Source organism: Opisthocomus hoazin, chromosome 3, assembly GCF_030867145.1.
Source record: "Opisthocomus hoazin isolate bOpiHoa1 chromosome 3, bOpiHoa1.hap1, whole genome shotgun sequence".
Lineage (NCBI taxonomy): Eukaryota > Metazoa > Chordata > Aves > Opisthocomiformes > Opisthocomidae > Opisthocomus > Opisthocomus hoazin.
Genome location: NC_134416.1, coordinates 53,187,007 through 53,213,554, shown reverse-complemented (window position 1 = coordinate 53,213,554; position 26,548 = coordinate 53,187,007). Strand labels below are relative to the sequence as shown.

Sequence of the window (26,548 nt, the reverse complement as noted above, 5' to 3'; positions counted from 1 at the left end):
AGGCCTTAAGTATTGTCCTCCCCTTTTAAATCACAAATGCAAACTCTACCAGATTTTCAAGATGACAATCCAGGGACCCGATGTCTATGTCCATGGATGCATGCAAATCAATGTCATTATCCCTTGCATTTGCAGAAGGCACACATTTGCTAATAACTTCTTTCACCCCCACCCTTGACTCAGACAATAGCTTTATCTAAGACTAGTCAGTAAATGAAATCTTATGGGATTGTACAGCTTTTTCGGTACAATTACATCCTCCCCCCTGAAAAATCTCTTTCATTCCCCAATCAGATGCTTTAGTATGTCACTAAAGCAAGCTCAAGGTTAAGCTTAAGTTTTTCAGAAACTTTGTAATTTACTGCCATTTATTTCTCTAAATTAAAGAATTCATACAAAACTCATATAAATTGATCTCTATTCTTTATTAGCATGTTAAACTTTTTTCCCTCATATGTTTTTTGGAATATATTGGTACATAAACCATTTTTTGTCTGTTAATTAGCAATTAATGAACACAAAACCACAACAGACAAGACAAAGAAAATGTACAGACATCAAAAGGCTGGCCTACATTTATTTTTTATTTAACGTCTTCAATGGCCTCCCTACAAGGCAAGAGAGATTCATTCAGGATTTGAGGTGGGAATCAATACTTACAAGAGCATGGAATCTAGAGAGCTCTGCTGCATCATTGGAAAAGATGCTTTTTATGTCAAGGTCAAATCTAAGTGAAATCTAAGCCAGTTTTCACATGAGTTAGGAAGTTGGAGGACACAAAATCAAAACTCCAGCAGGAGCTGCTCTTTAATGTCCTAATGCACAGCCCCCCCTTGAGAGCAGCAGTCATGAAAGCGCATGGCCAGATAAAAAAAACAAACACGGTCATGCTTGCAAGACACATGGGAACTCAATAATAGCCATTAACCGGCATGGTGCACAGCACTGGAGTGGCAGTGAACCGGTGCCCAGCATGGTAGTGGCTGCAAGGAACCACATCTCCAGCATGGTGCCCCAGGCTGAGCAGTGCAGCTCCAGGATGGAGCCCGCAGGAAAAAGGAGGGCTTTCTGCCAGGGAAGGTGGGAGTCAGACACCGCATCTTGAGTGTAAAGGAGGAGATTTGGGGACATGTTGTTGACCTGAGGAAAGGCATGCATCGAGGCAGGTCAGTTGTTGGATACCCTGTCCCAAACACTTCTGGTGTTAACACCTGTGGATCCATCTAGGCACAGCAGCAGCTCACAGATGTAACGGTGTGTGCGTTTACCTGTCTGAGGCACCCCTGCACCTCTCCACACCTCACGGTGATCATGGCTTATGGGCTTTTTCCTTCTCCTCCTCTTTGCTCCACGTCCTCAGGGAAGGGGCTGGCTCTGGCTATGGGTGGTAACCACACACATCACCACCTCTGCCTTGGGCTGCCCAGTGTGCTTTTACCTTTCCTCCTGAGAGCGGCTCATCCTGCCACAAGGAAAGAAGGGCAGAGCCTGCTCGGTTACACACTGGCACCGCGAAGGCTGGAGGTGGCTTCTTTCCCCTTCTGAGGAGAAAATTGAGGGAGAAACAAGCAGCGAGAGTGCGTAGGAAATGGCCTCTCCTTTGAGCAGGGTCCCACAGTTATTGCTGTGGAAGGACTGTAGCCGTACATCTACTTGAGATGAGGGAAAGGACACCAATAGCACTAGTCATGAGCAGTGGTTGGGAACAGAGGAAAAGGGCATCTGAACACAAGTCTCCTTCTCTGGAGATATTCAAAACCCACCTGGATGTGGTCCTGTGCAGCCTGCTCTAGGTGACCCTGCTTTGGCAGGGGGGGTTGGATTAGGTGATGCCCAGAGGTCCCTTCCAACCCCAACCATTCTGTGAATTCTGTGACATTTTACTTGCATCGGTTTTCTGCCAGGTTCCTTCCCTATTCTACAACTTAAGATACTGGAGCAAGATACCCCAAACCACTCCAGGAAGCAAAGAATAAGTGTCATCTTTATTTTGGAAAGGCATAGGGATTTCTCCCTATCCATTTTGCAGACATTTCTCCTCTTCCTGGGACACCCTGGCCACCCATACTATGACACCATGTGCAACCGCAGGTTGCAGGAACAACGACATGCATTGGTCAGACAGGGCTTGTGGGAGAAGAGGGAAGAGGAGGAGAGAAGGTACTTTTTCCTTTTATAACCAAGACTGTGGGACTCTGGACATAACTGCCTCTAGGGCGAATCACCAATACCCATCCCACCACACAACACTGCAGCATTCACCTCCTCCAGGGTCTGCTGGCTGCTGACAAGGCAGGAAGGACAGCAAAACACAGGTGACTTCAGGAAGCTCTGGAGACAAAACCAGTCCGTGGATTTGGGAGGGAATGGGCATACACACCTTCTGTGCAACAAACTGCCGGGAGCTGGACTGAAGATCAGACACTGGCACTTCAAGAGCGGTTACAGTAGTTGCAGTGAAGTTGCTTCTCAGTACAGACCTTATAACTTCCCATGGCTACCAGGGACTTTGCCCTGTCAATAAAGATGAAGACTATCTTGAATATTGGGACCACATTATGCATTATGTGGTTGACTGCACTTTAAATTGTTAATTTTAATGTACATGGCAGTTCTCTGAAAGGAGGGTCATGTTTGTCAACTCTAGTGCATCAGTCAAAACAGGGTAGTGGACCATGACTTCAGATTGCAGGCTTACCCAGACTTAACTCTGCTTAACAGTTGAGTTGCTGTGTTATTCATAGTTTTACACATTTGTATTCAAGAACATCCTTCAATAAAAACCAATCAGGTCTAAAACCAGCTACAGTCTAGTGGCAGAGAAACAACCAAGCCTTGCAACGGAGAATGCTGCAAACATTTTAGAAAACTAGCCAATGCTTCTTTATTTAATAAGTGATGAAAAGTAAAAAATACATTCAAAAATAGTTTCAAAAACAATTTCTAAAGCAGACACACCAAAAAAGAATCATGCTACTCTAAACGCTTATTTCTTAAATCATTATAAGAACATTAGCTAAGCTAATGCAACAGCTGGCTGCGCTACCTCTTCCACAGTATAATCCATAATGGTAAAAGCAGCTTTTTCAGGCATTTTAGTTGAATTTATGCTGTTTACAGGTCTTTTTTTTGTGCATTTTCCTATAATTTAATGTCAATTGATGTCACTCTAGCTTGTAAAATCCCCACTAAGTCAAGACAACTGCACTTAGCAGTAACTTTGTTTCCTTTCAGAGCTAATATCAAAGTAGTTGTTTTGAATCCCAAATTGATAAATACCTAATAGAAGCCTGAAGTTATTCAGGTGCTATACAATTGGTGATGTATAATTGAACATTAAGTAATCCAAGTAATAGAAGTCATAGGTCAGCTGTCTCTCCTCCTTAGACAATTCCTTTAAGTATTGCCTCACTACTTCTGCACTTGTTCTCTCATCAGAGGAATGTCTGTCTTTGAATTTAGGAAACTTCAGCTTGGCTGGAGCACCTACCAGCTGCAAAAAGTAATTGGCGTCTTCTTCCAGAGTTTCAAACTTTCCTATAAAATCATAGTTGATGAGGCAGGGATAGCAGAGCTTACTGACTTTCTCCCAATGAATGTCCATTCCTACTGGGCGATGGGAATCTAACAAATACTGGATAAACTCCTTGAACTTAACCCCTGATCCCGTTTTCATTGCCTCTTCATTTGCATTATGTCTATACTTCTTAATTATTGCCTTCCCAAAGACTGGATGGTAATAGCTGTTCGGATGTTCAAACTTATCCCTGAAGGCCGATACCAGTCTTTCCATAGGATCACGTACAAATATAGTCTTGGTGTACGTGTTCAAACGTGTGTATATCCCTTTTAGGTCATAACTGTCCAGTTTCCTTAGATGCTTTCCGTAGTGCACATCATCGTGGGAGATGTTGTGTGCTGAAGCAGCAAGTCCATTGAGCACCATGAGGACCCTTTTCCAATTGGAGCAGCCTGCTTTCGGCACTTCGCAGTACAGCACCTTGTGCCTGTCCTCCACATAAATTCTTGAGACCAGGTGCACGAGGTGGGTTCTCAGCTTCTTTCTGCTGTTGTATTTCTTACAGAAGTCATGCAGGAAGGACCTGCGCTTTTCCTGGGCACTATCCACATCCTTCCACTTGCCACCCTTGACTAGCGTCTTGTTTAAAGGGTGCAGGGCAGGAGGTAAATACACCCCTCTGAACTGGCTGAGAGGTGACTCGCTCATCTTCTGCTGGTCCGACAGTTGGCGCGCCAAGGAGGCAGCCACCACACCGAAAGGGTCTGCCTTGCCCCACCAGTTCCTGCTGCCTGAGGTGGCCATCTTGTGGGTACTGAGGCCAGGAGGAACACTCCTGCTCAATGCTGTTCTCCTCGGCATCCCTGGAGGTGGGAGTGTGAAATCCTGCAGACATGGAAAGAAGTAGAGCTTACAACGCAGCGACAGCCCAGCCCAGCCCATTCCCATTGCAACAGCAGCAAGGATGATGGTGCGTGCTCACGACAAAGCCACATTTAGTACTACGAAGTCTCTTTTGAACACTTGATCGATACATCTAATTTAGCAACAGGCTGGGCTAATTACCGAAATACATGCTTCTGGAGCTTACCTGTTAGCTCACAGTAGATCTTCCTATAAAAATAAATAGCTTAAGCCACCCTTTTTAAGAAATCAGAAGAGGTTCACACAGGAAGGCTGACAGTCCTGGTAGGGGTGGCCATGTGCTTTTCTCTACCGAACACATTTCCCCCTGCAACCACAGTGGCTGAGTTGCATGGACCCTAACAGCTCGCTGGAGCGCACCGGCACAGTCACACTAACAGCTGCCACATCTGCATCCACCGTGGTGACTTGGAGCAGGCCTTGTCCCCCAGTGGTGGCAGGGGTTGAACCTAGGGCTCCTTAATATCTGACATCAGTGAGTTTGAGTGGAGTGTAGCGACAGAAGAAACCCTCCCTCCAGAAATGTCCTGTTCCTGTCCCCCTTCAGATAGATCATGGATGTGGGATGCACTGGGCTGCATGCACATACAGGTGTTTGCTACACAGATGCCTGCACCTGAGCTAGCTGCTTTCACAGCTGGTAAGGCAAAATAGATGCCTTTAGAGCTTATTCCATCTGACTTATTTAAACATCAACATTAATGACATCAACTAACTAAACATCAACTAGTGACCCTGCAAAGAATGTGAAAAGATGAGACTTTCGCCCCAAACATCTCTTTTAATGTCCCCAGCCACCATGCAATCCACAAGCTGCAGAAACGGCAAAGCTCGGATCTGTGTTTTGCCATCAAATTCCTCAGGGTCTTGTATCATGTCAGTCGACTGAAGAGTTTCTTGCAGTATGGGTATTTCTACTCTTTCACTGCTGAGTGGATTCTTGTGTGTCTACTAAGGCTCGTAGGTTTTTTCTACTGTCAGCAGGCAAGCCTGCTGCACTGAGACATCTACACAGCTGCCTATTTTCATTACACTTCTGGAGGGGGCGGATGCTCGTCAGCATGGTTTTAAACGTCCTGTTGCAAATACCAGATATCCAAACAGCTAGATGGACACACATGCACAGACTGCCTGGCTGCTTTCGTAAGTCTAACTTTTTTGGAAACCTACATAGAAAGACTCTTCTGCCATAAACTGATTAAACATTCACTGGAAAGTTGATTTGTGGACTGGCAGACCATAAGTGTGGATTTGGGGGGATGGGAAAGTTCATAGGCCGACTCAAAGAAGGCTGTTAAAAATTCAGAGGAATAATGTAAGAAATGGTAATGCATGGAACACAGTTTGAATTCCACTTTGAAATAAAGCCTACGGAAAAACAAGCAGTTCCAAGAAAAGTTAGCCTATATTGCAGAGTCATAACCTCCAACAACAGAAACAAAACTGGGGGATCGGGCTATTCTATATTGCTGCAAACCACTGACGATCAGGTCTTTGTCTTCACTGAACCAAGTAAAATGACTTTTGTATTGGTGAAAGCAAATAAAAGAACAGAGCCATGCAGGACTTGTACATCTGTAAGTGAGGGCATGTTGGTGTTTCTACAGATGCAAAAGGATATTTGAATTCCTTCAGTTTGGTGTGGTCAGTTTTTCTAATATCATTTGTTTTTCTAATTCTCTTGTCTAATATTTCATTCTTTAAAACAAACGAAACACATATGCCTAGAGATTTATCCCTTCTGTCCTAGGACGGGAAGAAATCGGGAGCATAGTTAGTATGTAATAACAGAAGGTAGTACTCATAGTAAAGCATGGGATGCCTATGAGCCTAATGGGAATTTCAGCATCACAGAGAATGGCTACTTCCAAGTGCCACTGTAACACCACAGACTTACAAATAAATTAAATGCTTTGACCTTAAATGGAAAACCTGGAATTTAAAAAGGTGAAAATGAAAAATACAGGATGCATAGAAACCACCCACACAATACCAAGCTCAAGAGAAGTAGGAATAAAGTTACACTACAATGCTAAAGTAACCAAAGACAGTAAACTCACCAGTGTGGCTCTGGGGAATTTTATATTTTAGAAGACAGTCTCCTGTGACAGGTGACTGTACCGGTGTTCCCCAATGCAGGGAAAATTCAAGAGAGGGCAGCAGTACCTCATGGCTTCCTATGGTATGTAATCTGAATGTAGCAGTCTCTTTCAGGAGATATTTCGGTGCAAAAACACTTCAACCATCTGAATTTCAAACTAGAGCCACTAAAATGAGCCCTACACTTCAGAGGCAAGTTCAGCCTTCTGAATTCAGCCTGCCATCCTGAACCAGTGGAAGATGGCTCGGTTTCACCAGGCCAGGAGGGAAAAGGACGGACCGAAAGGTGCGTGGTCTTCATTTTGTTCCATTCCAAACAGACTGCCTGTGATCCAGGACCAGCCTAGGGGAATAACCCAAGGAAGTACAAGAAGATGATTGCATTTCTGTCTCAGAAACTGTGAATGCAGCTGTAGGAACCACTACTGAAGGATTTTTCATGGGATTAAAGACTTCAGAGAAGGAAGGGCAGAACTATTCAGAGAAATCTCAGGTAACAGCCTAAAGGAACAACATATGCACAGTGGGAGTCATTTGAAATGGGCTCCCTCCAAGCAAGATGAGGCAAAAGAAGAAAGAATCTGTCAGGAAAAGAAGCTCCAACCAGAAGGAAAAGAAAAAAAAAAGACCTAGGGGAAAAACAATGACATGGGAAGTTCTGAGGACAAAAAAATTATCTAAATATGTAAAATACTATTAGTTGCTTCCCCTCTCCACTTTCCCTTCTCATTGAGACACATATCCCATAGTGAATACAACAGTATTGGGTAATAAATGTTGTTATAAACTCCACGAGGGATAGTGTGCTTGCAGTAAATGCTGGCTGTAACTTCCTATATCTAAGAATGGGAATGTATAGTGATAATTTTCAAAGGCATAAATAGCTGTTACATCGCCATGGAAGTTTTTCAACTCAAAAAAAAAAAAAAAAAAAGAGATCAAACCTTCCTATACAGTTGCCTGAGTAACTAGGTTAGTAGCTAGTAAAGGTGAGACGAATGCAGGGATGAAACAAGTTTTATTTTGATGAGAAATGTTTAACTACTAAGTTTTCTTGGGAAACTAGCAGAAATTGCTGAACAGATAGTGCCATATTTCTTAAGCAAAACTACCTGACAATTTGGCATATTTAGCTGCTACTGCTCTTATGTGCATGAGAGGGCTGGATTACACAAAGTGCCTGCTTTGGCTCCCTCTTGGTGCCAGTGACTTTTCAATGCCCATTTTATGACACTGTAAAGATCTGAACCTCTCCATGTTATGTTGATTTTTTTCACATGAGGAACAGGAAAAGAAGAAACTTACAAAAGCAACAAACATTCTTTAAAAAAAAAACCTTGTCCATTATATCTCTGTTCCTAACAGTCCCACCTCACAAGCTGCTGAGCACCACTATTTTGGAAAACACCTGAACATATGCCAACAACAGGCAGCACGCAGGTAATCCCGTACCAGTCACTAACTCTGGATCCAGATTTTCCTATGCAAACAGTCATTAGCGAACTCGTTGAGACACGTGTCCACATGTAGCGACAGCCATTCATGGCTTTCTAAAGAGCAGCTACATTTGGGAACTAGCTGCCTGGCATGGGAGATGAAGTCCACAGTCACTTTGGATAGACACAAGGCTGTCCTTGAGACATGCTGACAACCTATGCAGCAGTTGTGTACATTTCGTCCGAGAATTAAAATCCAGTGAAGTGTTGCACCCTTGTCAGTAATCATGCAGAGTGCCTTGTTCTCCATTTGCATTAACGCATTCGAAAGGAAATTAAGAATCGGCTGTGAGTCCAATTTAGAAGAGCATGTGCATCGCCTCTGTCTCCCTCTAGCTAGGAAGGAACTGAAGATGTTTAAATTTGATTTAAAAATGAGTTTAAATACAAGGAAAAAAGGAAATTAACAGAGTGTTAGTGTGGTGTTTGGCTACTGGCAGGCACCTCAGTGAAGCTGCTGAAACAAAAGGCATTTTTGAGTCATTAATGGTTTCATGGATTTTTTTGACATTTTTATTGCTGGAGATGCCCTGCTCCTCCCGATCCACAAAAGGATTTATCATCACTGTAAAAATAAGTAGCCGATACCTTCTTTTACACACATTGAAGCTGTCCTTTCCTGTAATACCTCCACAAGCCACTGGGGTAGAAGAGATTGACTATTGCACAGAATGGTTAAGACTCATCCAATTACGCTTTGTGGTGGTTTTACAATGCACGGGTGGGATCTCATCTAGACAGTTTGCAATTAGAGCAACCTGCCATGGAAAAGGATAATGATGTATTGGAAAGTATGATATTCCAGGGCTCATTTACAAAGATTTAATGGCCTACCATGCAGACAGTGCTGTGTTTCCTGAATGCTTTAGTGCTGGATCTTCATTTTTACTAACAAGAATAATAAAACTAAGTGAGCCCAACAGAGAACATAGGACAAAGGATAGTGGAGGAAAGAATTATTCTGTTTTATCGTGCTTTTCTGTGGTGCCAGATAATTACAACTACATTGTAAGTATCAGTAATGTATGGTTTGTTTCTCAACATCTAGCTAGTACATTTTCTGTGCTAAAACACGCTTCCTAAAATAGTCCTGTAAGATGCTTCTTAGGAGCAACTGCATGAATCACCTGGGAACCTACTGTGCTCTGTGTTTTACTGTGGCTTGCACTTGGCTGTTGCAGGTTTGAGTGCCCTGAGGACCCTTTCAGCACTATTACACTAAATAGCTAATACAGGTTCAGGGGGCAATGGGCACAAACTGAGGCACAGGAAGTTCCATCTGAACATGAGGAAGAACTTCTTCCCTCTGAGGGTGACGGAGCAATGGAACAGGCTGCCCAAGGAGGTTGTGGAGTCTCCTTCTCTGGAGATATTCAAGACCCGCCTGGACAAGGTCCTGTGCAGCCTGCTGTAGGAGACCCTGCTTCGGCAGGGGGGTTGGACTAGATGACCCACAGAGGTCCCTTCCAACCCCTACTGTTCTGTGATTCTGTGCTCTGCAAACACATGGGTATTTGAAGATGACAAAAACTTCATTCTGTAAGACAAGAACAGGTTAAAATATTTTTTTGAATATGAAGCTTATGAAAAACAATTGTTTAGAAGGACAGAGCATTTGTGTTTTCTGATCAACCCAGGCAGAAGTTCTGCAGTACGTACTTACAGAAACAGCCACAAGAAGAAGCAAAGGCCCCCCCAGTGATGAGACAACAGGAGTTTGAAATACATGCTTGGAGTATATTGTATTTTCACTTACATCCCAGTCCTTTGGTACTAGATGTGTTCGACAGTGCTGAAGTTCAACATGAACTGAGAGCACAAGATAGTTTATTTCACTGTATAAATATATTTCTTTATGTTGCTTCTTATGTGATAGTTGCATTATAATGACCATATAATTTCAAGACCTTACTTGGTTACCTAGAATTTCTCGGTAGAAAACAGACAGAGAAAGGCTCTTCTGAGACAAGGTTCAATTTCTAATTCATTTTCTCATACTGTATTGATCAGGGAGTACATGGAGATCAGTCTCTTATCTTAGGTATTTAGAAGAAGGCAGCTTGAATACTGGAGGGCTATAAACAAAACATCCTCTTACTTGGATTGTAGGTACATGTGAGTATTTGAAAAGGTAATATATAGTTTCAGTCTAAACCTCATTTGTTTAAAATATCAAGTTTTTCACATAACTGGGCACAGTTAGGAGGATTTCTTCGGCTGAGGTCCCCGATTGTGGCAGATGGCTCAGAATTGAGAAGTAGTTGAAATATGAGGAAAAGTTTGCGTGACTTCTATCTTCAGCAAGCCACTGAAGCCTGAATCTATTACTACATCACCTTAGCTATAAAAACATGTAGAACTATACTTACACATGTATGTGCAAGTTTTCTTAAGTCTGCCAAAAGGAAGGATTACCCTTAACCTTTTTGTGCTAGAAGACTATTTGCAAAACGTAATTCAGAATGGCCTGACTCCTCTATTGCGAAGCTACCTGACCTAACATGTAAATATGCTCACAACTTTTTCATATCATAGCAGCTGTGTTGGTGAGCTAAACAAATCCTTTCAGAAGCTCCCAGTGAAAAGACTATCCAGGCTGGCCACAAGTGATGGGAAATATTTGCTGATGAGGTGCTTCACCTTCTGTGCAGTGGAAATAAACTTCTTGATTCATCACTTGAGCTTAAAACAGCTCCTCCAGAGATAAGCAACACTAACCCCTCACCTCCCAGTGGAGTCACGAATTTATGACTTATCTAATTTATTCAGGGCAATTCACCACTGCTACGTTCCTCACAAGCCAGGGTTGACATGTATTCCCTGTGAACACTGCAAGTTTAGGGGAGGTACTTCTGTCAGAGATACCTTGTGGCTCATACACAATTCCACTATGGAAAAGGAAGAATGAAACAACTATGCTTTGAACTTTCATAGTTCTTTTTGTCCCTAAGTTCTCAAGAAAAACAGAAAATAGCAGCAAGCATATCTTTCCTCTGGACTGAGATCTAGGAATATTTTGTATGTGGAGTCATCAGTCCTGACAGGCAAAACCTTACTATAACAGACACCACATTTTCCTGAGAGATATGTATCCCTAAAACACATGCTTGTACCAAGCATCTCTAAGATTACTGAAGTAGTTGAGGAAAAAAAAAAAACAAAAAAGAAATGAGTATATGAGGTGCTCAGAGCTTCCTGCAGAGACTGAGGCAAACTTTATAGTTCATAGCTGAAATACAATTAGGTTCAAGGAAGGTACTTGTGAACACTGAGCCAGACACAAATGAGAGTAACTGATCCTAGTAAGAAAAGAAAAATACTGCAGGTAAATTTTAAGTAACAGGTACTAGTCATTTGAAATCTGCTTTTCAAAATGCAGCTTTGTGAATCAGTGACTATTGCTCCTTGAGTCTGTTAGCAGAAAGTTCAGCATTTTACTGCAGGGTGACTTGGAGTTATGGTAAGGGCACAGACAAAGCGAGTGAAGAAGGAAAGGGCAAAGGGAAAGAGTGCTGGGGATTTTTTTGTTATTATGTGGTGTGGCCAAGTGTCAGTGAATGAGCTGGTGTGGAAAAATTTGAAAGGAGAGCACCAATCCAGAGCTGGTTTTGGAGGGGAACCACCCAGGACCACAGGCAGCGGGGAAAGTGGAGAGGCCCAAAGGGGTATGATAAACAGTAACCTTATAGGGATTATAGGAGTAGTTCCATCCCCATTTAACAAGGGGACAGGAGGAACCCATTTGTCTTTGCCCAAGACCCTCACAGATACACCACTCCTGGCTTTGCACAGGGCTCCCCTCCTCTCCCAGCCCCCTGCCTTCATCTCCAGAAAGCACGAAGTCACCCATGCTAATGAGGCAAGACAGTGTGCACAATCCACTTCCACAGGCTGATTCATATGGTCAGCAGCTTGGATGAAAGAAATTAATCTCTAATTTTACTTGCCAATTCTTGTTCCAGTCTGGAATTAACTCCCTCCTGTTTCTGCCCTCACAGTCAAAACATTTGTTTTCTCCAAAACATGATTAGAATGGGAAGGATAAGAAAGATCAAGGCACAGTTAAGAGAAAAAGTACCAATAAAGATGCTATTATTATCAGAAATTAAGTAAGTTTATGTGACAGATTAAAGATTCAGCAAGACAGCTGCAACTAAGCATTACAAATACAAACAAGCACCCCACCTCCTTATTACTAATAAAGAAATCATTGTCAAGGTCGACTGATGGTAATGATAAATTGGCTTCTGGATAGTGCAGTGCTGATGCTGCTTCTCTAGCTTTCTGACAACAGTTCCACGGGGCTGGTCCTTTGCAGTATAACTTACAGACTTGTAAATAAGCACAGAGCCATTGCAGCCCAGACAGCCTGTGTTTGGACAGAGCCTGCATCCAGTTTGCCCAGAGTGCTTGTCTCTAGATGGGTAGCTAAGATGCACTGCTAAATAAAAGGCAGCTTTCAGATCATGGGCCACTTATCACTTGGCCATATTTTAGCCAAACCTCCTTCCTATGCAGTCATACTCATTTTGGGTACAGTTAAACCAGTATGTTCAAATAGCATTTAATTCTGAGCTCACACCTCCTCCTCTGTGCATACTCTGTTAATAAAACCTAAGTCAGCCATCGCAGTCAGCGGCCAGAAATCTTCATCAACACTCACTCTTATTTCTGTACAGAGCAATGTCATAGCAAGGTAGCTTAAATAACCTGAAATTCAAAATGGACTCGAACTAAGCACACAATACTCATTTTATGAAGAATAATACTAGAAAAACTCTCGGGTTCCACTGACTGGTAAGTTTACTCTATGCATACATATATACATGAACATATGAGTTTAAAACTGAAGATGACACTTTCAGGTAATCTCTGTATGAAGCATATTGGTCTCTTATTTTAGTTCATTAAACAATGTTAATGTGCCAACTTTTTCATATTTTAAAGCACAGAAGGAAGTCAAATAAACAGTTCTCTCTGTTGACAAATCCAGTTTTCAAAATCGTTACTTCCAAGTGCATGGTAATTCATGTACACAGTTGTTTTATCAGGAAAAAATAAATAATGCCTATTGCATACTCACAACTCAAGACAGGCAGGCATTTCTGAGCACATTTCATATTTTAAACAACATATATTCTCCTCTCTAAACACAAGGGCTGATGCCTGAGGCTAGACACCAGCATCTTTCTATTCAGAGGTATCAGGGACCGTGTCTTGGCACTTGCTGATCAACACCCACCCTGCACAGGGGAGTCCTGATCCCCATTGCCCTATCTGCACAAGTAGACATATTTCCTGGGAGGGTGATCTAGCTGCTGGGCATTAATCCTGGAGATTAACCAACCCTGCAAGCTGGAACTGAAATGCTGGCTCCCCTCTTCCAGGGAGTGCTGTAACCCCAGACATTGGATGAGCCTCTGTCTCTCTAGTTCACTTCAATATACAGGAGGGACATAACATGGGTCTTACAGGTAGAAGAAGTTGTAGGTTAGAATCTGCTTGGGGAAAGGAAGAAAATGAACCTGGACTTCCCTATTTCAGGGAATCACTGACTTAGTTTTCACAGATATCCCAACACCATGTTAAGAAGACCACCCGGCATACCTGTACCTCAGGTGGTCCAATCTGGCAGGCGTGAGCTTTCCCGGCGATAGCCATTTCTGGATTTCCACCACAATGAGATAAGAAGTGCCTGGGCTGGATTAGTCCTGCCAATACTGGGGCACACCTGTACCCACAGAGCAAGAAGTCTACGAGGCTCAACTGCCTCCACTGGGATGTGATGAATGTGTAGAGGCTTACACAGATCTGAACTTGAGTCGAATTTGAGTTGAATTTAGGCACTTCAGTTTCCTTCCAAACCTGTCCCCCCTGAACTACAATGAAGATATAGCTACTTAAACAGTTGCTTAGATGTTTGTGGAGCTTGGATGCCCATTAAGATATTTGGACTAAAACCAGGGAAAAGAGCATATGTTATAGGGGGAAACAATGTGATTCTAAGCCCAAAAGGCTTCCAGTTGCGTACTGAATCATTTCCACAATTACTTTAAAGGAATTACTTCAGCTGCAAATGTCAAACTACAAACAAGCTGTTCAACAAGACGTTCTTACAAGCAGCAAGACAAGTGGTGGCCTAGTTTTGGAGCGTTTCAATCACATTTCACTATCCCTTCTCTCCCTGGCCAGCATTTCCAGTGCCTGCCCGTACCGAACTGGCAGCAGTGGGCAACGTGGCAGCTCACCACCTGTGTTCATGCTCACAGGCCAGCCCTCTGCCCTCTCCTGAAATGGATATGGAGCTGGGATGCCTACAACTGACTTTGCCCCAGTGAGGACTAAATTTCCCCTCTGACCAGCCACCACCCTTCACATGGCTGAGCTCTTCTCTTTTAACTGTACCAAAGTTGGCTGAAATTGTCCCTGGCTTCAAACGTTACTGAAGGAGGACCGAGAGGGAGACGGCCTGCCAGCATGACTAGACAGGTCTCCCTAGGGCACCCAGGGCATTTACAACCAGCGAGATGTAAAAATAAAGACAATAAACATCTGTATTCCTTCCCCACAAGCCCCACCATCCCCTTGGAGAAGAGAGGCCTGTAATGCAATGCTGTACATCTGCATACGTGGCAGTATTTCTCACATTAGTGGCTGTGGTAAGATCCACAGGGATTTTTTGCTGGTAAACAGAATCCATTTCTATCTTGTCTGCAGGTAAACACACTAATCTTCCAGCATAAATGAGACATCTTGCTCTTTTACAAATGGTAAGAAAAGTTTCAAATGAAACTAGGTTCAGCTGAAGAATATTAATGTATATTCAGGCATGAAGAATTCGATTTCCTCCAAATTGTTTTGGAAGAGATGGTAAGATCTCTAGAGATCTCAAAGCATTTTACCCTCAAACACAATTACCACTTCATTTAAATTAGATGATTTTATTGGTAAATAAAAAAATAAATAGAAAGGTATAATGCACTCTATGTTGGCAAATGTCTCAAATCTGTGTTTGCCTACATTCATACACTTTTTAACAAATTAATGCATTCAATTTTACAAAAAAAAATATTAATACTTGAGCATTGATTGCATTCGTAAGTTACTGTGGGACAAAATAGGCTGCGAATTTACAAAGGGGATTATCCACTGCACTCTCCCTCTTCACACTGAATGAAAGGTAACATACCCTATTTTCACTGAAGGGACTAACTCATGCTTATCATAGGTAAAAGAAAATACCCCAGTTTATTCTGTAGCAAGTTATTTTTGTATAGCTATCCACTCGGTATGCATTAATCTGCAAGTAGCACCACAGATGATCCGTGAGCCATCTAAACACTAACTAGGTCAAGCATCATCCTCCTTGAAACAGAGGAATGATGAGAAAGAACGACACTGTGGTTAAGGGTAGGCGCACCGGCCAGAACCACAGTGTTTGTTTTGTAACTTTGAACAAGTCCCTTGACCTTCACACTTCATTTTTCCATGTCTGCAAAACAAGGAAAAGATAATAATTGCCTACCCTCTGTGAATATTGTGATTTCTAATTTCTGATTAACACTGGTAGAAAACCCCTGCCATTTTATAGAGTGAGAAGGGACACTCAGAAATCTGAGGATCAGGATTGCAACCCAATTTCCCAGCCCATACATTGCTCAAGCCTAACATCATTTCTTTCAATACTTCTGTTGAACATCCAGTCTTCTTCATCTGTTGCATACTCTAATGCTTGTATTTTTCGCAAGAAGAATCATTCTTCATAAAGCTGAAGATATTTTTATCTTCCCACACTGCATATATCCCTGTCTATACAGCCTGAGAAATGGTTTCCTCCAAAATTATACTGAAAAGGTTCTCAAATAAAATTGTCTGCTGTTGTTATTTGACTAATATTTCCTCCTGCACTTTTCTGAGATTCACCATCTTGAAACTATATATTATCTGATCACTGAAGGACTCTTATGATATCTGAACTTGAAGAGGGCAGAAAATGCTATCAGAAGCAGCCCTGATCAGTTTGGCAGAAAGAAATTTATATGAGCAGGGCAAATTGAACAATTTTTCCTGTCCAGTTTTCTTATCTGATCAGATATCACATAATGAAGGGAAAATAAATTTGAAAAAAGAGCAACTTCTGCTTACTGGCAAGCAACATGTGCAGGGGGAACAGCAGGGAGGTCGGAATCAACCAGACAGGGCTCAGAAGCACCCACCTCAAGCATATGCATGTAAACAAGTGAGTGCCATACAGGACAGCACGATGCGGGAACCTCTCATGCCCTCTCTGGGAAACCAGCAGGGTGGGGTGCCTCTCTGCAGTGCCTGGACCCCACTAGATGCTGGATGGGCAGCAAACGGGGAATTAGAGGTCTGTGTGTAGTCTCACCGGGACAGCTCACAGGACTGGAGAGCTGCCATGGATGGATACGGGCTCTTCAGAAAGGGCAGGCTGGGATGGCAAGGCAGGGAGTCACCCTTTCAGTCAGAGAGCAGTGAGGACGCATGGACCTCTGCCTCTGGACAGGTGAGAGTCAACAGAGAGCATGTGGGTCACGACCAGAGGGCAGAACAACATGGCTAACACTGTGGTGGGTGTCTGTGACAAAGACCCGGACAAGGAAGAAGTAGATGAGGTCTTCTGCAGACAACTGGAAGAAGCCTCATGTTCGCAGACTCTGGTCTTCATGGGGGAATTTAACCACCCCAATATCTGCTGGAGGAACAGCAGAGCAGGGCACAAGCAATCCAAGTCTGGGGAGTTCATTGATGACAAATTCCAAACAAAAGTTATCAAAGAGCCAACAATAAGAGGCTGGCTGCTGGGCCTCACACTTACAAACATGGAAGGACTGGTTGCAGATGTGAAGGTCAGGGTGACAGCACTTGCCATGAGAAGGTGGAATTCAAGATCCTGAAAAGAGGGAACAAGGTAAAAAGAAGGATCACAACCCGGGGCTTCAGGAGAGCAGACTTAAGGGTGTTTAGGGATCTGCTTAGAGGAAACTCATGGGATACAGCTCTGGAGAGGAAAGGGGTCCAGGATATCTGGGTGAAGTTCAAGCATCATCTCCTCCAAACTCAAGAATGGTTCATCCCCATGAGGAGGAAATCAAGCAAAGGTAGCAGGGGTCTGTATGTGTGAAAAAGCAGCTTCTGAAAAAAAAAACCAAAACCAAACAAACATAAAAAGGAAGCACACCAGGGGTGGAAGCTGGGACAGGTGACTTGCGAGAACATAGAGACACTGTCTGATAATGTAGGAATAGGGTTAGGAAAGACAAAACCCACCTGGGAGGGATGTGAAAGGCAACAAAAAAAGGCTTCCACAGGTCTATCCACAGCAAAAGGAAGACTAGGGAAAATGTGGACCCACTGCTGAATGGGGTAGGGACCTGGTGATAGATGACATGGAAAAGGCTGAGGTACTTCATGCCTTCATTGCCTTGGTCTTTACTAGTAAGGCTGGCCTTCAGCAATCCCATGCCCCTGAGATCTATGGGACAGTCTAGAGCAAGGAAGACTTCCCCTGGTTAAGGAAGATCAGATTAGGGAATATTTAAACAAACCTGACATAAACAAGTCCATAGGATCTGATGGGATGCACCCACAATTGCTGAGGGAGCTGGAGGATGTCACTGTAAGCCCATTATTGACTGTCTCTGAAAGATTGTGGTGATGGGGGAAGGTTCCTGAGGACTGGAAGAAAGCAAAAGTCACTCCTATCTCCAAGGAGGGCTAGCAGTAGGATCAAGGAATCTACAGGATGGTCAGCTTCACCTCAGTTCCCCGGAGCATGACAGAGGAGGGGATTATTCCTCCCCAGATGCATTTCACTTTGCTGAACTTCATAAGGTTCCTGTTTGTCCACTTCTCTACCCTGTTGAGGTCCCTCTGAATGGTGCCACACTCACCTGGTGTCTCCACCACTCCTCCCAGTTTTGTATCCTCTGACAAACTGCTGAAGGTACACTCTGTCCCATCATCCTGGTATGTAATGAAGAAGTTAAAAAGTGTTTTATACAGCATTGACCCCTGGGGTATTCCACTGGTGACTGGTCTCCAGCTGGACTTCGTGCTGCATAGATTTATGAATGTGAAATCATGCCTGATGAGTCTGATAGCCCTTTACGATGAGATGACTGGCTTGGTGGGTGAGGGGAGAGTACTGGATGCTGTTTATCTCAAATTTAGTAAGGCTTTTGGTACTGTCTGCCATAACGTCCTCATGAAGTACAGAGTAGATAAGTGGATAAGTAGACTAGATAAGTAGACTGTGAGCCAGCAATGTGCCCTCGTGGCAAGGAAGGCCAACTGCCTCCTGGGCTGCATTAGGCAGAGGATTTCCAGCAGATCATGAGAGATAATCCTTCACCTTTCCTCAGTCCTGGTGAGACGCACTGGGAGTGCTGTGTCCAGTTCTGGGCTTCCCAGTACAAGAGACATGGACATGCTAGAGCGAGTGCAGTGAAGGGCCACAAAAATATTTAAGGTATGGGAGCATTTGACATACAATGAATGCTGAGAGACCTGGTACTGTTCAGCCAGGAGAAGAGAAGGCTCAGGGAGAATCTTATCAATGTGTATAAACACCTGATGGAGGGAAGTGGGGGAAGTAATGAAAACAGAGCCAGACACCTCTCAGTGGTGCCCAATGACAGAACAAGAGGCAGTGGGCACTAACTGAAACACAGGAATTCCACCTAAATATAAGAAAATACTTTTCTACTGTGTGAGTATCGAGCACTGGCACAGAGATCGTGGAGTCTGCATTCTGGGAGGTACTCAAAATCCAGCTGGACATGATCCTGGGCAATCTGCTCTAGCTGACCCTGCTTTGAGTAACGGGGTTACACTAGATAATCTCCAGAGGTGCCTTCCAACCTCATCCATTATGTGATTCTATGAAGCACATGAAAGTGAAATAATAGTTCAGTTTGTTTAGTGGGCTAAACACATTAGCTCTCTCGAAGATTTTCAAATTCATATTTTGGGAGAACAGAGTAAGTAACACTGAGGAATATGACCCGAAACTGGGAAAACAGGAGCAGGGGACATACCTATTAGATAACCTCAAAGTAGCAGCACTTGGAAGCTAGCATACATGTATGGAATGAACTTTTCCTAGCTAGGACATGTAAGAGGATGAAGGAGAGAGTACTGAAGTAAACTGTGCACAGCAGTGTACAACAAAAACCAAGGAGTTTGGACTCAACTGTGAAGTTTTTGCTCATATTGCACCATGTGAGTACCTGAACCATCCTTCCTGTCTGTACATAAGTCATTCCTCAGCATGGTCTGTGCAACAAATTTACATTGTCATTTAGTAGAGGTTTGAGTTTTCTTTCACCTCTATACTTTGGCAGTTGTATACGTACTGAGGGTACATCAGAACTGCAGTTATTCCTGGTCCAAGTCTAGATCTAGCAAGTACACTGCTTCATCACAGTCCTCTCTGTGTTAATTTCCCCAACCCCATGTGCAGAAAGGGAGATGCTCCCTGACAGAGATGTTAAAAGACTAAGAGATGGATACGCCACTGCAATAGATTCTACCTTGAGGAAAGAGCTCTTCAGGGACAAAACAGTGGGACAGATATTGTGGAGTGCTCTCACCAGCCTCCTGACCCCACCTGCAGCTTCAGTGGAGAAGGAACAGGTTCAAGTCTGACTATGCAAAAAACTTCAGCTTCATGACGTAGCTATGCATATTCATGATAGTCCTTCAGAGCTTATGAGAGGCACCGGGCAAAACCACATGCAAGAGTATACATTAAGACCACAGCACAGACAAATCTGATTGACAAGGATGAAACATAAAGGATTGTCTTCAGACACATTTTTGATTGGCAGTCTGTAATGTGTTTTTTAGCCAAGACTGTTACACAGTTAGAAGCACAAGGTTTGTTCTTGTTTCCTTGCATTTCCCTCAGCAGTAATTAACATGCTACAGCTAATCAAGCTGTACATCGGTGCCAGGATTTACCCTGAAGTTGCCAAGGTAGTTAAAAGAAGGTATTGAAAAGCAGAGTGCATACCATTTCTGGATGTCTCTGCTCAGAGTGGTAGATGACTGCTGCTGTTAAATGAACATGCATACTTATATACGTAAATGACAAAAATGGTGCTTGGGGAAAACCAGCAAATGCCTTATGATCAAAGGGAAAAAGAGACAGTGAAGGTGGTAACTGCAGTCAAAGGTTTTTGGAAGCAGATACTACCTTGGTGTTTTATCTGTATCACATTTCACCAAACTTTGCTTAGGCTTTAGAAAGAGCTCAGAACCACACAGAAACGACACTGGTCTTCAAGATGTGAGAGGTCCCAGATGCCCACAGGCAGCGAGCGGTTTACCTAGCAGGAGATCACCAGAACAGCAGATTTATCATTTTCTTATCCCCTCTCTGTTTCACTCACCTCTCAACAAGACATCTCCTGCTCTTTGCCCCTTTGCACTCCTGCTCCTGTCAAGCAGTAACATCATTCATCTTCTGCAGAGCCACTTCTCCCTCACTTCAACTTCTGGCAGCCAGTTTAACTCAGTGTTGTTACATTGACTTAAAGGGGACTACAGGATCTTAAACCAGATAAGTATCTGATCCTGCATGTAGAATTTCAAGTTCAGTATTGAAAATAAACAGAATCCTTCTACGGGAGATATTCCGTTAGGATCAACCCCAGTTCAAATCTTTTTATTGCAGTAATATTACTACAAGTCAAATATACAGTGCCTCTGCAATTGTATCCTAAATTACAGACTTGAAAATGAAATTGATTTTTAATTTGAACCATTCTTCCATTTCTTGGAAGTCCAAAGGAGGTTAGTGTGGACTGGGACATCACCAGCTTCACTAGTATCTATTTAAAAGTGAGTGTCTACTGCTTGTCCCCAAATCAACATTTTACAGCTTTATTTAGGTACACCCTCCACATATCAAGACAATGCAATTCTCCTGCAAAATTAGATGTTCTTAAGTTAACAGCAGAGAGACAGAGCAGGTGAGCAGTTTGGGGAGGGCAAGGCGCTGACATGCAGGAAAAGACGAAGACTGGATACACAACCTACGGCACCTAATCCACCTTTTGCAGCTGTGACAAAAGTCCTCTTTATCACAATACACTGTTCCTCAGAAAAGGGCAATGTCATCCACAGAGCTGATTTGTTCGCACAGAAAACGTGCAGAAATAGGTCTCCAATCAGTCATTCATAGCCCCCTCAACGTGGCCTCGAGTCGTGCTTTGAAAATACGACTGCCCCCCCTTCTGGCCAATAAGGGCTCCCAAAGTAGTTTTGCAAGACATTTCAGGCTAATTTTCAAATGCAGTTTAGTTTTTAGAAGTTAATTAGGCTTGTTTTAGGCTATAAACTCTCAGTAAAAGCACAGAACTTCCATTAGGTTTGGAAACATTTCTACACTTAGTTAGAAAAAGTGAAGATTTTCCTTTGCTTATGTAATGCCATATTCTCAGCTAAATATGTTCACCAATCAATAACTCAAGATAACAGGAAGGCTGTAACAACTCTGATGCAAAAAGGCTCTGGGTCTTATTTGGTGTCTTAGTACCAGGCTTCCCATAAGCTTCCAGACCTGCAAGAGCTTACTTAGTCAGGAGTGGTGGCAGCTCAGGCTATCACACGGTGACACCCGCGCTGTGCTCTGCCACGGCAGAGGAAATGCTGTTAGACCCAAATCAGGCTGCGCACAGCTGCCTTAGGTGGTCGGTCACCTGGCGCGTTAGTCCTCCAGCTACACGAGCAGTTCACAGACAACAGTGATGTAAAGACGTCACTGCCTCAATTTATAGGTTGGAAGGAAGACTACTTAAGGAAGGGTAATTGCTGGAATACAAACATTTTAATGACTGCTTTTTAAGTGACTTTTCAAAATAAATCTCATAAACAATATAAATATCCATCTACATGCCATCTGGATAACAGCATGCAGTAAGAGGACAAGCAGTCGAGAATGAGAAGTAACACAACGCTTCTGTATAACTCAAGTCCTTTCAATCCAGAAGCGCGTGTGATTTAGGAAAGCCAACTCTGGGTTTCCTCCTCTTTTTCTGGTTAGGGGAATTTCTGTTTAAGCATAGTTCCTATACCCTTTTCGTGATGCTGAAATGCTAAATAGCAATACATAAAGGCTATTTTCTAAACACTCTAACTGCAGTTATAAAGACAAGATAGAAAATGCCTTCACAAGCTATGTCACAGTTTAGCGAAGCCTCAGTCAAATCTCATGGTAGAAATGAAAACCTAAACAACATTGAAAGACACCGTTTACATGTGCTGTGCACGTATTTCATACCAATTGTTTTCTGTTTTTTAAAAGGAATACTAGCAAACAGGAGAAACATTACTATTTAAAAAAACCCCGTAATTCTGAGCTACAAAATTTGATATCAATGAACAAATTACCTCTAGGTTTTGTCCTCACCATCAACACATTAAGAAGTATATGCACTGAATTGCTTAAATGGCAAATCTTAGGTTTAAATCAAAATGATGGCTACTCTTGTGAATTCAACACATCTGCAGAGCCAGGCAGTTGTCTGACGTGGTCTTTAATGTGCCTATATAGTTAATATTAGACTTTCCTGTGAAGTTCTTTTCTTTGCAATTGTGAGAATTCTTCTAACATGAAAAATTAAGTAATAAAAAGTATGAAAGTGTCAAAATACCTGATTAATTATCTGTTGTTTCGACTTTTCTCCGGACTCTGAAAGAGAAAGAAAACAATTAGCTTGTACATATTTCAATGAATGTGATCATGTACATATAGTACACAAAACAGTGATTTCAGGTTAAAAAAAATTGAATCTTGTAATTAGGAAAGAGTTTAACATGTACAAATGACTTCAAACCTCAAAATGAAAATCCACTTAAAGTAAAATAAAACACAAGTCCCTCTTAAACAGGGTGTCATAAAAAAAAGACTGAGACAGGTAGCCAATCTTGCTAACCTGGAACCCCACAAGGAATTGCAGCATTCAAAGTGAAGATAACAAATTTAAAATATGTGCTATGAAGCATCCTAATGTTGTGAGATGTACTGCTGCACATATACGGGCTTGAGGGACTGGTAGCATCCAGCTCAGGATTTGACCATTGGAGGACAAAGCAGCTTCTGCCATTAACCTAAAATAAAATTACATGCCCGTGTCATGACTGAGGTTAGGCACCAGCTGGCTTGAGGCAGAAATTCTATACTGATAATATCCACAAAGTGGCAAGCTGAATTATGGTCTTGTTTCCTTATTCTGGCCTTCTTCTGCAGCGTCCTTCAGTGTGCTCCTGAAGACATGATCAAAGCCTAGACAGAACATTGCTTTTTTCTACAGCTGTCTGGGACCCTAGCAGCAACGACACCTCAAACCTATTCTTTCCTTTTAGATCAAAAGAGACAGTAATTTTGCCTCAGTTACTGTTCCCATGCACTAGTTGTCAAAAGGTCAGCTGGTATCAATTACCCTCCCTTTGCTACTGGAGACCATCCACACGTATTGGGGAAAGTCAGGAATTTCACACTTACCTATCCAGCAGGGCTACATGTACCCAGAGGTCTTTTTTAAGTAATAATGATAGGACACTGTTTATAACCTGTCAGTGTCACTATTAACTCTCAGGGGAGCCTGCCTAGCATGGGTGGCTGCCTCCTCCAACACTGGAAATGATACTCCATTTCAACAGAATTTTTTCGTACTGGTACGCGTGGCACAAGATAGAATTCTTAAAATGAGGTGAAAATATTCTAAGTATTAAAATACAGTATAAAGACTCTGTTAACTAAAGGAAAATGATCTTCCCTACTTGTCCGTGAGAATACTCCTCTTCAAGGAAAGTATTTTAGATAATTCAGATTATCACTTTAGGCTATATTATAAGATTGTCTCTTATGATAATTCCCTACATGTTTGTGTTGTGTTTTTATTTGTTAAATACAGAATTTATGCTTTTTGGCTAAAAAAAACCCAAACCCAACTATCATTTAGGGGAAACTTCTCAAAATGTATTCTATTCCCTTGTTCGCTGAGCTCATCTTTGGGAGAAACAGAATCTATTCTTGTAACTGATATTTTAACTGAATAGATTGTTGGTAATAGAAGATTAAACGAGTATGTGTTTTTAGCATTCTCTAATGATATACAAGTTGCTAGGAAAGCAGAGTGTTTGAAATCTCTGGTTAGATCAACACTGTTTTGCTCAAAGGTTTGTGGACTTTGAATACTGATGCTTTCCTGTTTCCCACTACATTTGTTTTTAGGCTATTTTGATTCACTTTAAAGGAATTTTAATAACTTTCTGTTGACAGCATGGACAGCTGGTCTTGAGAATTAGTGAAAATTCACTTGCTGACTGAGGAAGGAAGTGACATCAATGAGATTCTAAAGTCAGCCCAGGGGGAAAAGTGCTCTCCACCAGAGTAGCCTTTCATGCCATTGTATTTCCAGTGATGCCTCGAGATGCAAATTGCATTATCAATCAGACCTGAGGTTTCTACCTCAGACAAATATAAAAACCAACAGAAAGACTGGGAAAGACCTTTGTGACCATTCCTGACATTGCTAAGGAAAAAGCGAAGAAGAATTTATGGTAGTTGTTTCCTTGTTCTCCCTTAGTTCTTTCATTTTGTGATTTAAATACTGTAGTATCAAGAAAAAAGGCAGTTGCAGAAGTGTCTGTATGATATACCAGCAATGATGACAAGGGTTAAACAGGACAGAGATTGACTAGGCTGTTAAGGATAGCAGAGAGATCAAATTCAAGGTCATCAGCAAATCGAATACTGTGTTCTCCATTTATTTGCTAGATGATCCTTGTCCTCATCACAGAACAACTACGTGAATTTGGCATAGTCAGCAGTTGTGCTCAGAAGAGGTCAAGGACTGTAATAACAGGGATGCTGCAAATTAGGGTGGAAATACATTGACGCTATTATATGGGGAAGCCTGCAAAGTCCTGGTGTGTGCTGCACTTTTGTTTTAAGGAGAAAAGCTACAAAAAGCAGTGAAAAAACATGAACACATGAAATAACTCCTTCTTTCTTAGCCTGAATAGGATAGTCTCTTATTTTCCCCTTCCTCACTACTAAGAGATCATCATTAAGTTAAAATTAGAAATTCTTTCAAAACTATCAACTATCAAATAAAAGTGTCCCTCCAGAATTCAGGTTAAATAGAGAAAGGCAAAAGGAAGTTATGCTGCGACAACACCTACAGTACTCAAAGGGGACTCTATTTCCAGCTAATGGCTAACAGCACGGCAGTAGATAGAAAGCTTCGTCACTGAAAGTAACCAGAATTTTGTTTGTCCTGTTTTTTTTTTTTTAATTATTTTTAAATCACCAGAATGGTCTTACAGTGAATAGTCATTAATCTGTGTTTTATCTACAGCACCCTGAATTTCAAGAACGATGTTTCTGTATAGGAGCCTTGTGATCACTTGTGGTGACCATCAGCATTCACTAGTGGGATTCAAGAAACACCACTAGAGAGAGTGCTCCAGATTCAAAGGACATGAGGCAAAGGGACGCTGATAAAACCAGAACTGTCAGAACACATCAACCAGTCCCACAGGAAACACCTGTGTTAGTCTCACCAAATGCAGGTAATTTTTGAGACTTGACAGAAGTTTCATTACTGGTAGACCTACACATGCTAAATTCAAAATTTATGATGATTTTTCCAGAGCCACTGCAATGAGATAGCAGCTTATGCAAGATGAATGGACGCATGAACACCAGACCAACTGGGAAATCTACTGCCATCTGGAAATTTACATGGAAACTGCCCAGCAGGTGGCTTGTGTAGTCCAAGAGACACATCTTCTGCAGCTCAGACGGAATATGATTGCCTTGATCTTCAATATTTCTTCTGAAACTTCCTTTTTCTACCTCTCATATGGCATACTGCGCCTAAGTGGCCTTCACTGATAGTTTTGAGTCAAAAGACATATTTATCAGTACAGACTATGACTCTTATTTGCTGGGGCTCTGCTCTCTTGCTGCTCTAACTGAGGCTAAACTGGTGCAACTGGATTCCAACAACGTTTTTGCATGAGAACTGAAGAAACAGACCTCCCCCAATTCATTTTTAGAGATTTTCTTTTGTCTCTCCAGATGCAACAAGTGTAAAACCATACCTTTATTTGGGTTTGGATGGTTGAGATAAATGACCTTCTTGGATTGACCTCAAGGTATATCACTTTAGAAAAAATACATTACAGCAAACATTCTTTAAGAGATTTCTCTGTATTTTCACACACTAATTAGTATACTAATTCCTGTTTCCAGGGCAAGTAGGGTTTTTCAATTTTTTTTGCTTGTTTGTTCTTATTATCTGGAAGATTACCTTACTGAGAGGAATAATGTATGTTTTCTAATGTAACTGACCACTGCAAGACACAAGAGCGTGGCATAATTGATGCTGTCACAAGGGACTGCAACACCGACTCCTCAGCCTTACGCACACAACCTACACAGAGAACAACATGTAATTATGCACACTAT

The 26,548-nt window shown here is 42.2% G+C and overlaps 1 protein-coding gene across 20 annotated transcripts in view; it reads right to left on the bottom strand.

Moving 5' to 3' along the window:
* Positions 1–417: 417 nt before the first annotated feature.
* Positions 418–26,548, bottom strand: part of CHST9 (carbohydrate sulfotransferase 9) — a 147,078-nt gene continuing 120,947 nt past the window's right edge. For 18 of the 20 annotated variants that reach the window (XM_075416269.1, XM_075416260.1, XM_075416262.1 and 15 more), the window contains 3 exons: positions 22,722–22,759; positions 16,880–16,954; positions 418–4,405 (listed from right to left, as the gene is read on the bottom strand). In XM_075416269.1, coding sequence (XP_075272384.1) covers positions 3,308–4,405; positions 16,880–16,954; positions 22,722–22,759 — 1,211 coding nt within the window. In that variant the 3' untranslated portion in view covers positions 418–3,307. The remainder of the gene's footprint in view (positions 4,406–16,879; positions 16,955–22,721; positions 22,760–26,548) is intronic. The other 2 variants (XM_075416281.1, XM_075416280.1) reach the window with 2 other exon arrangements.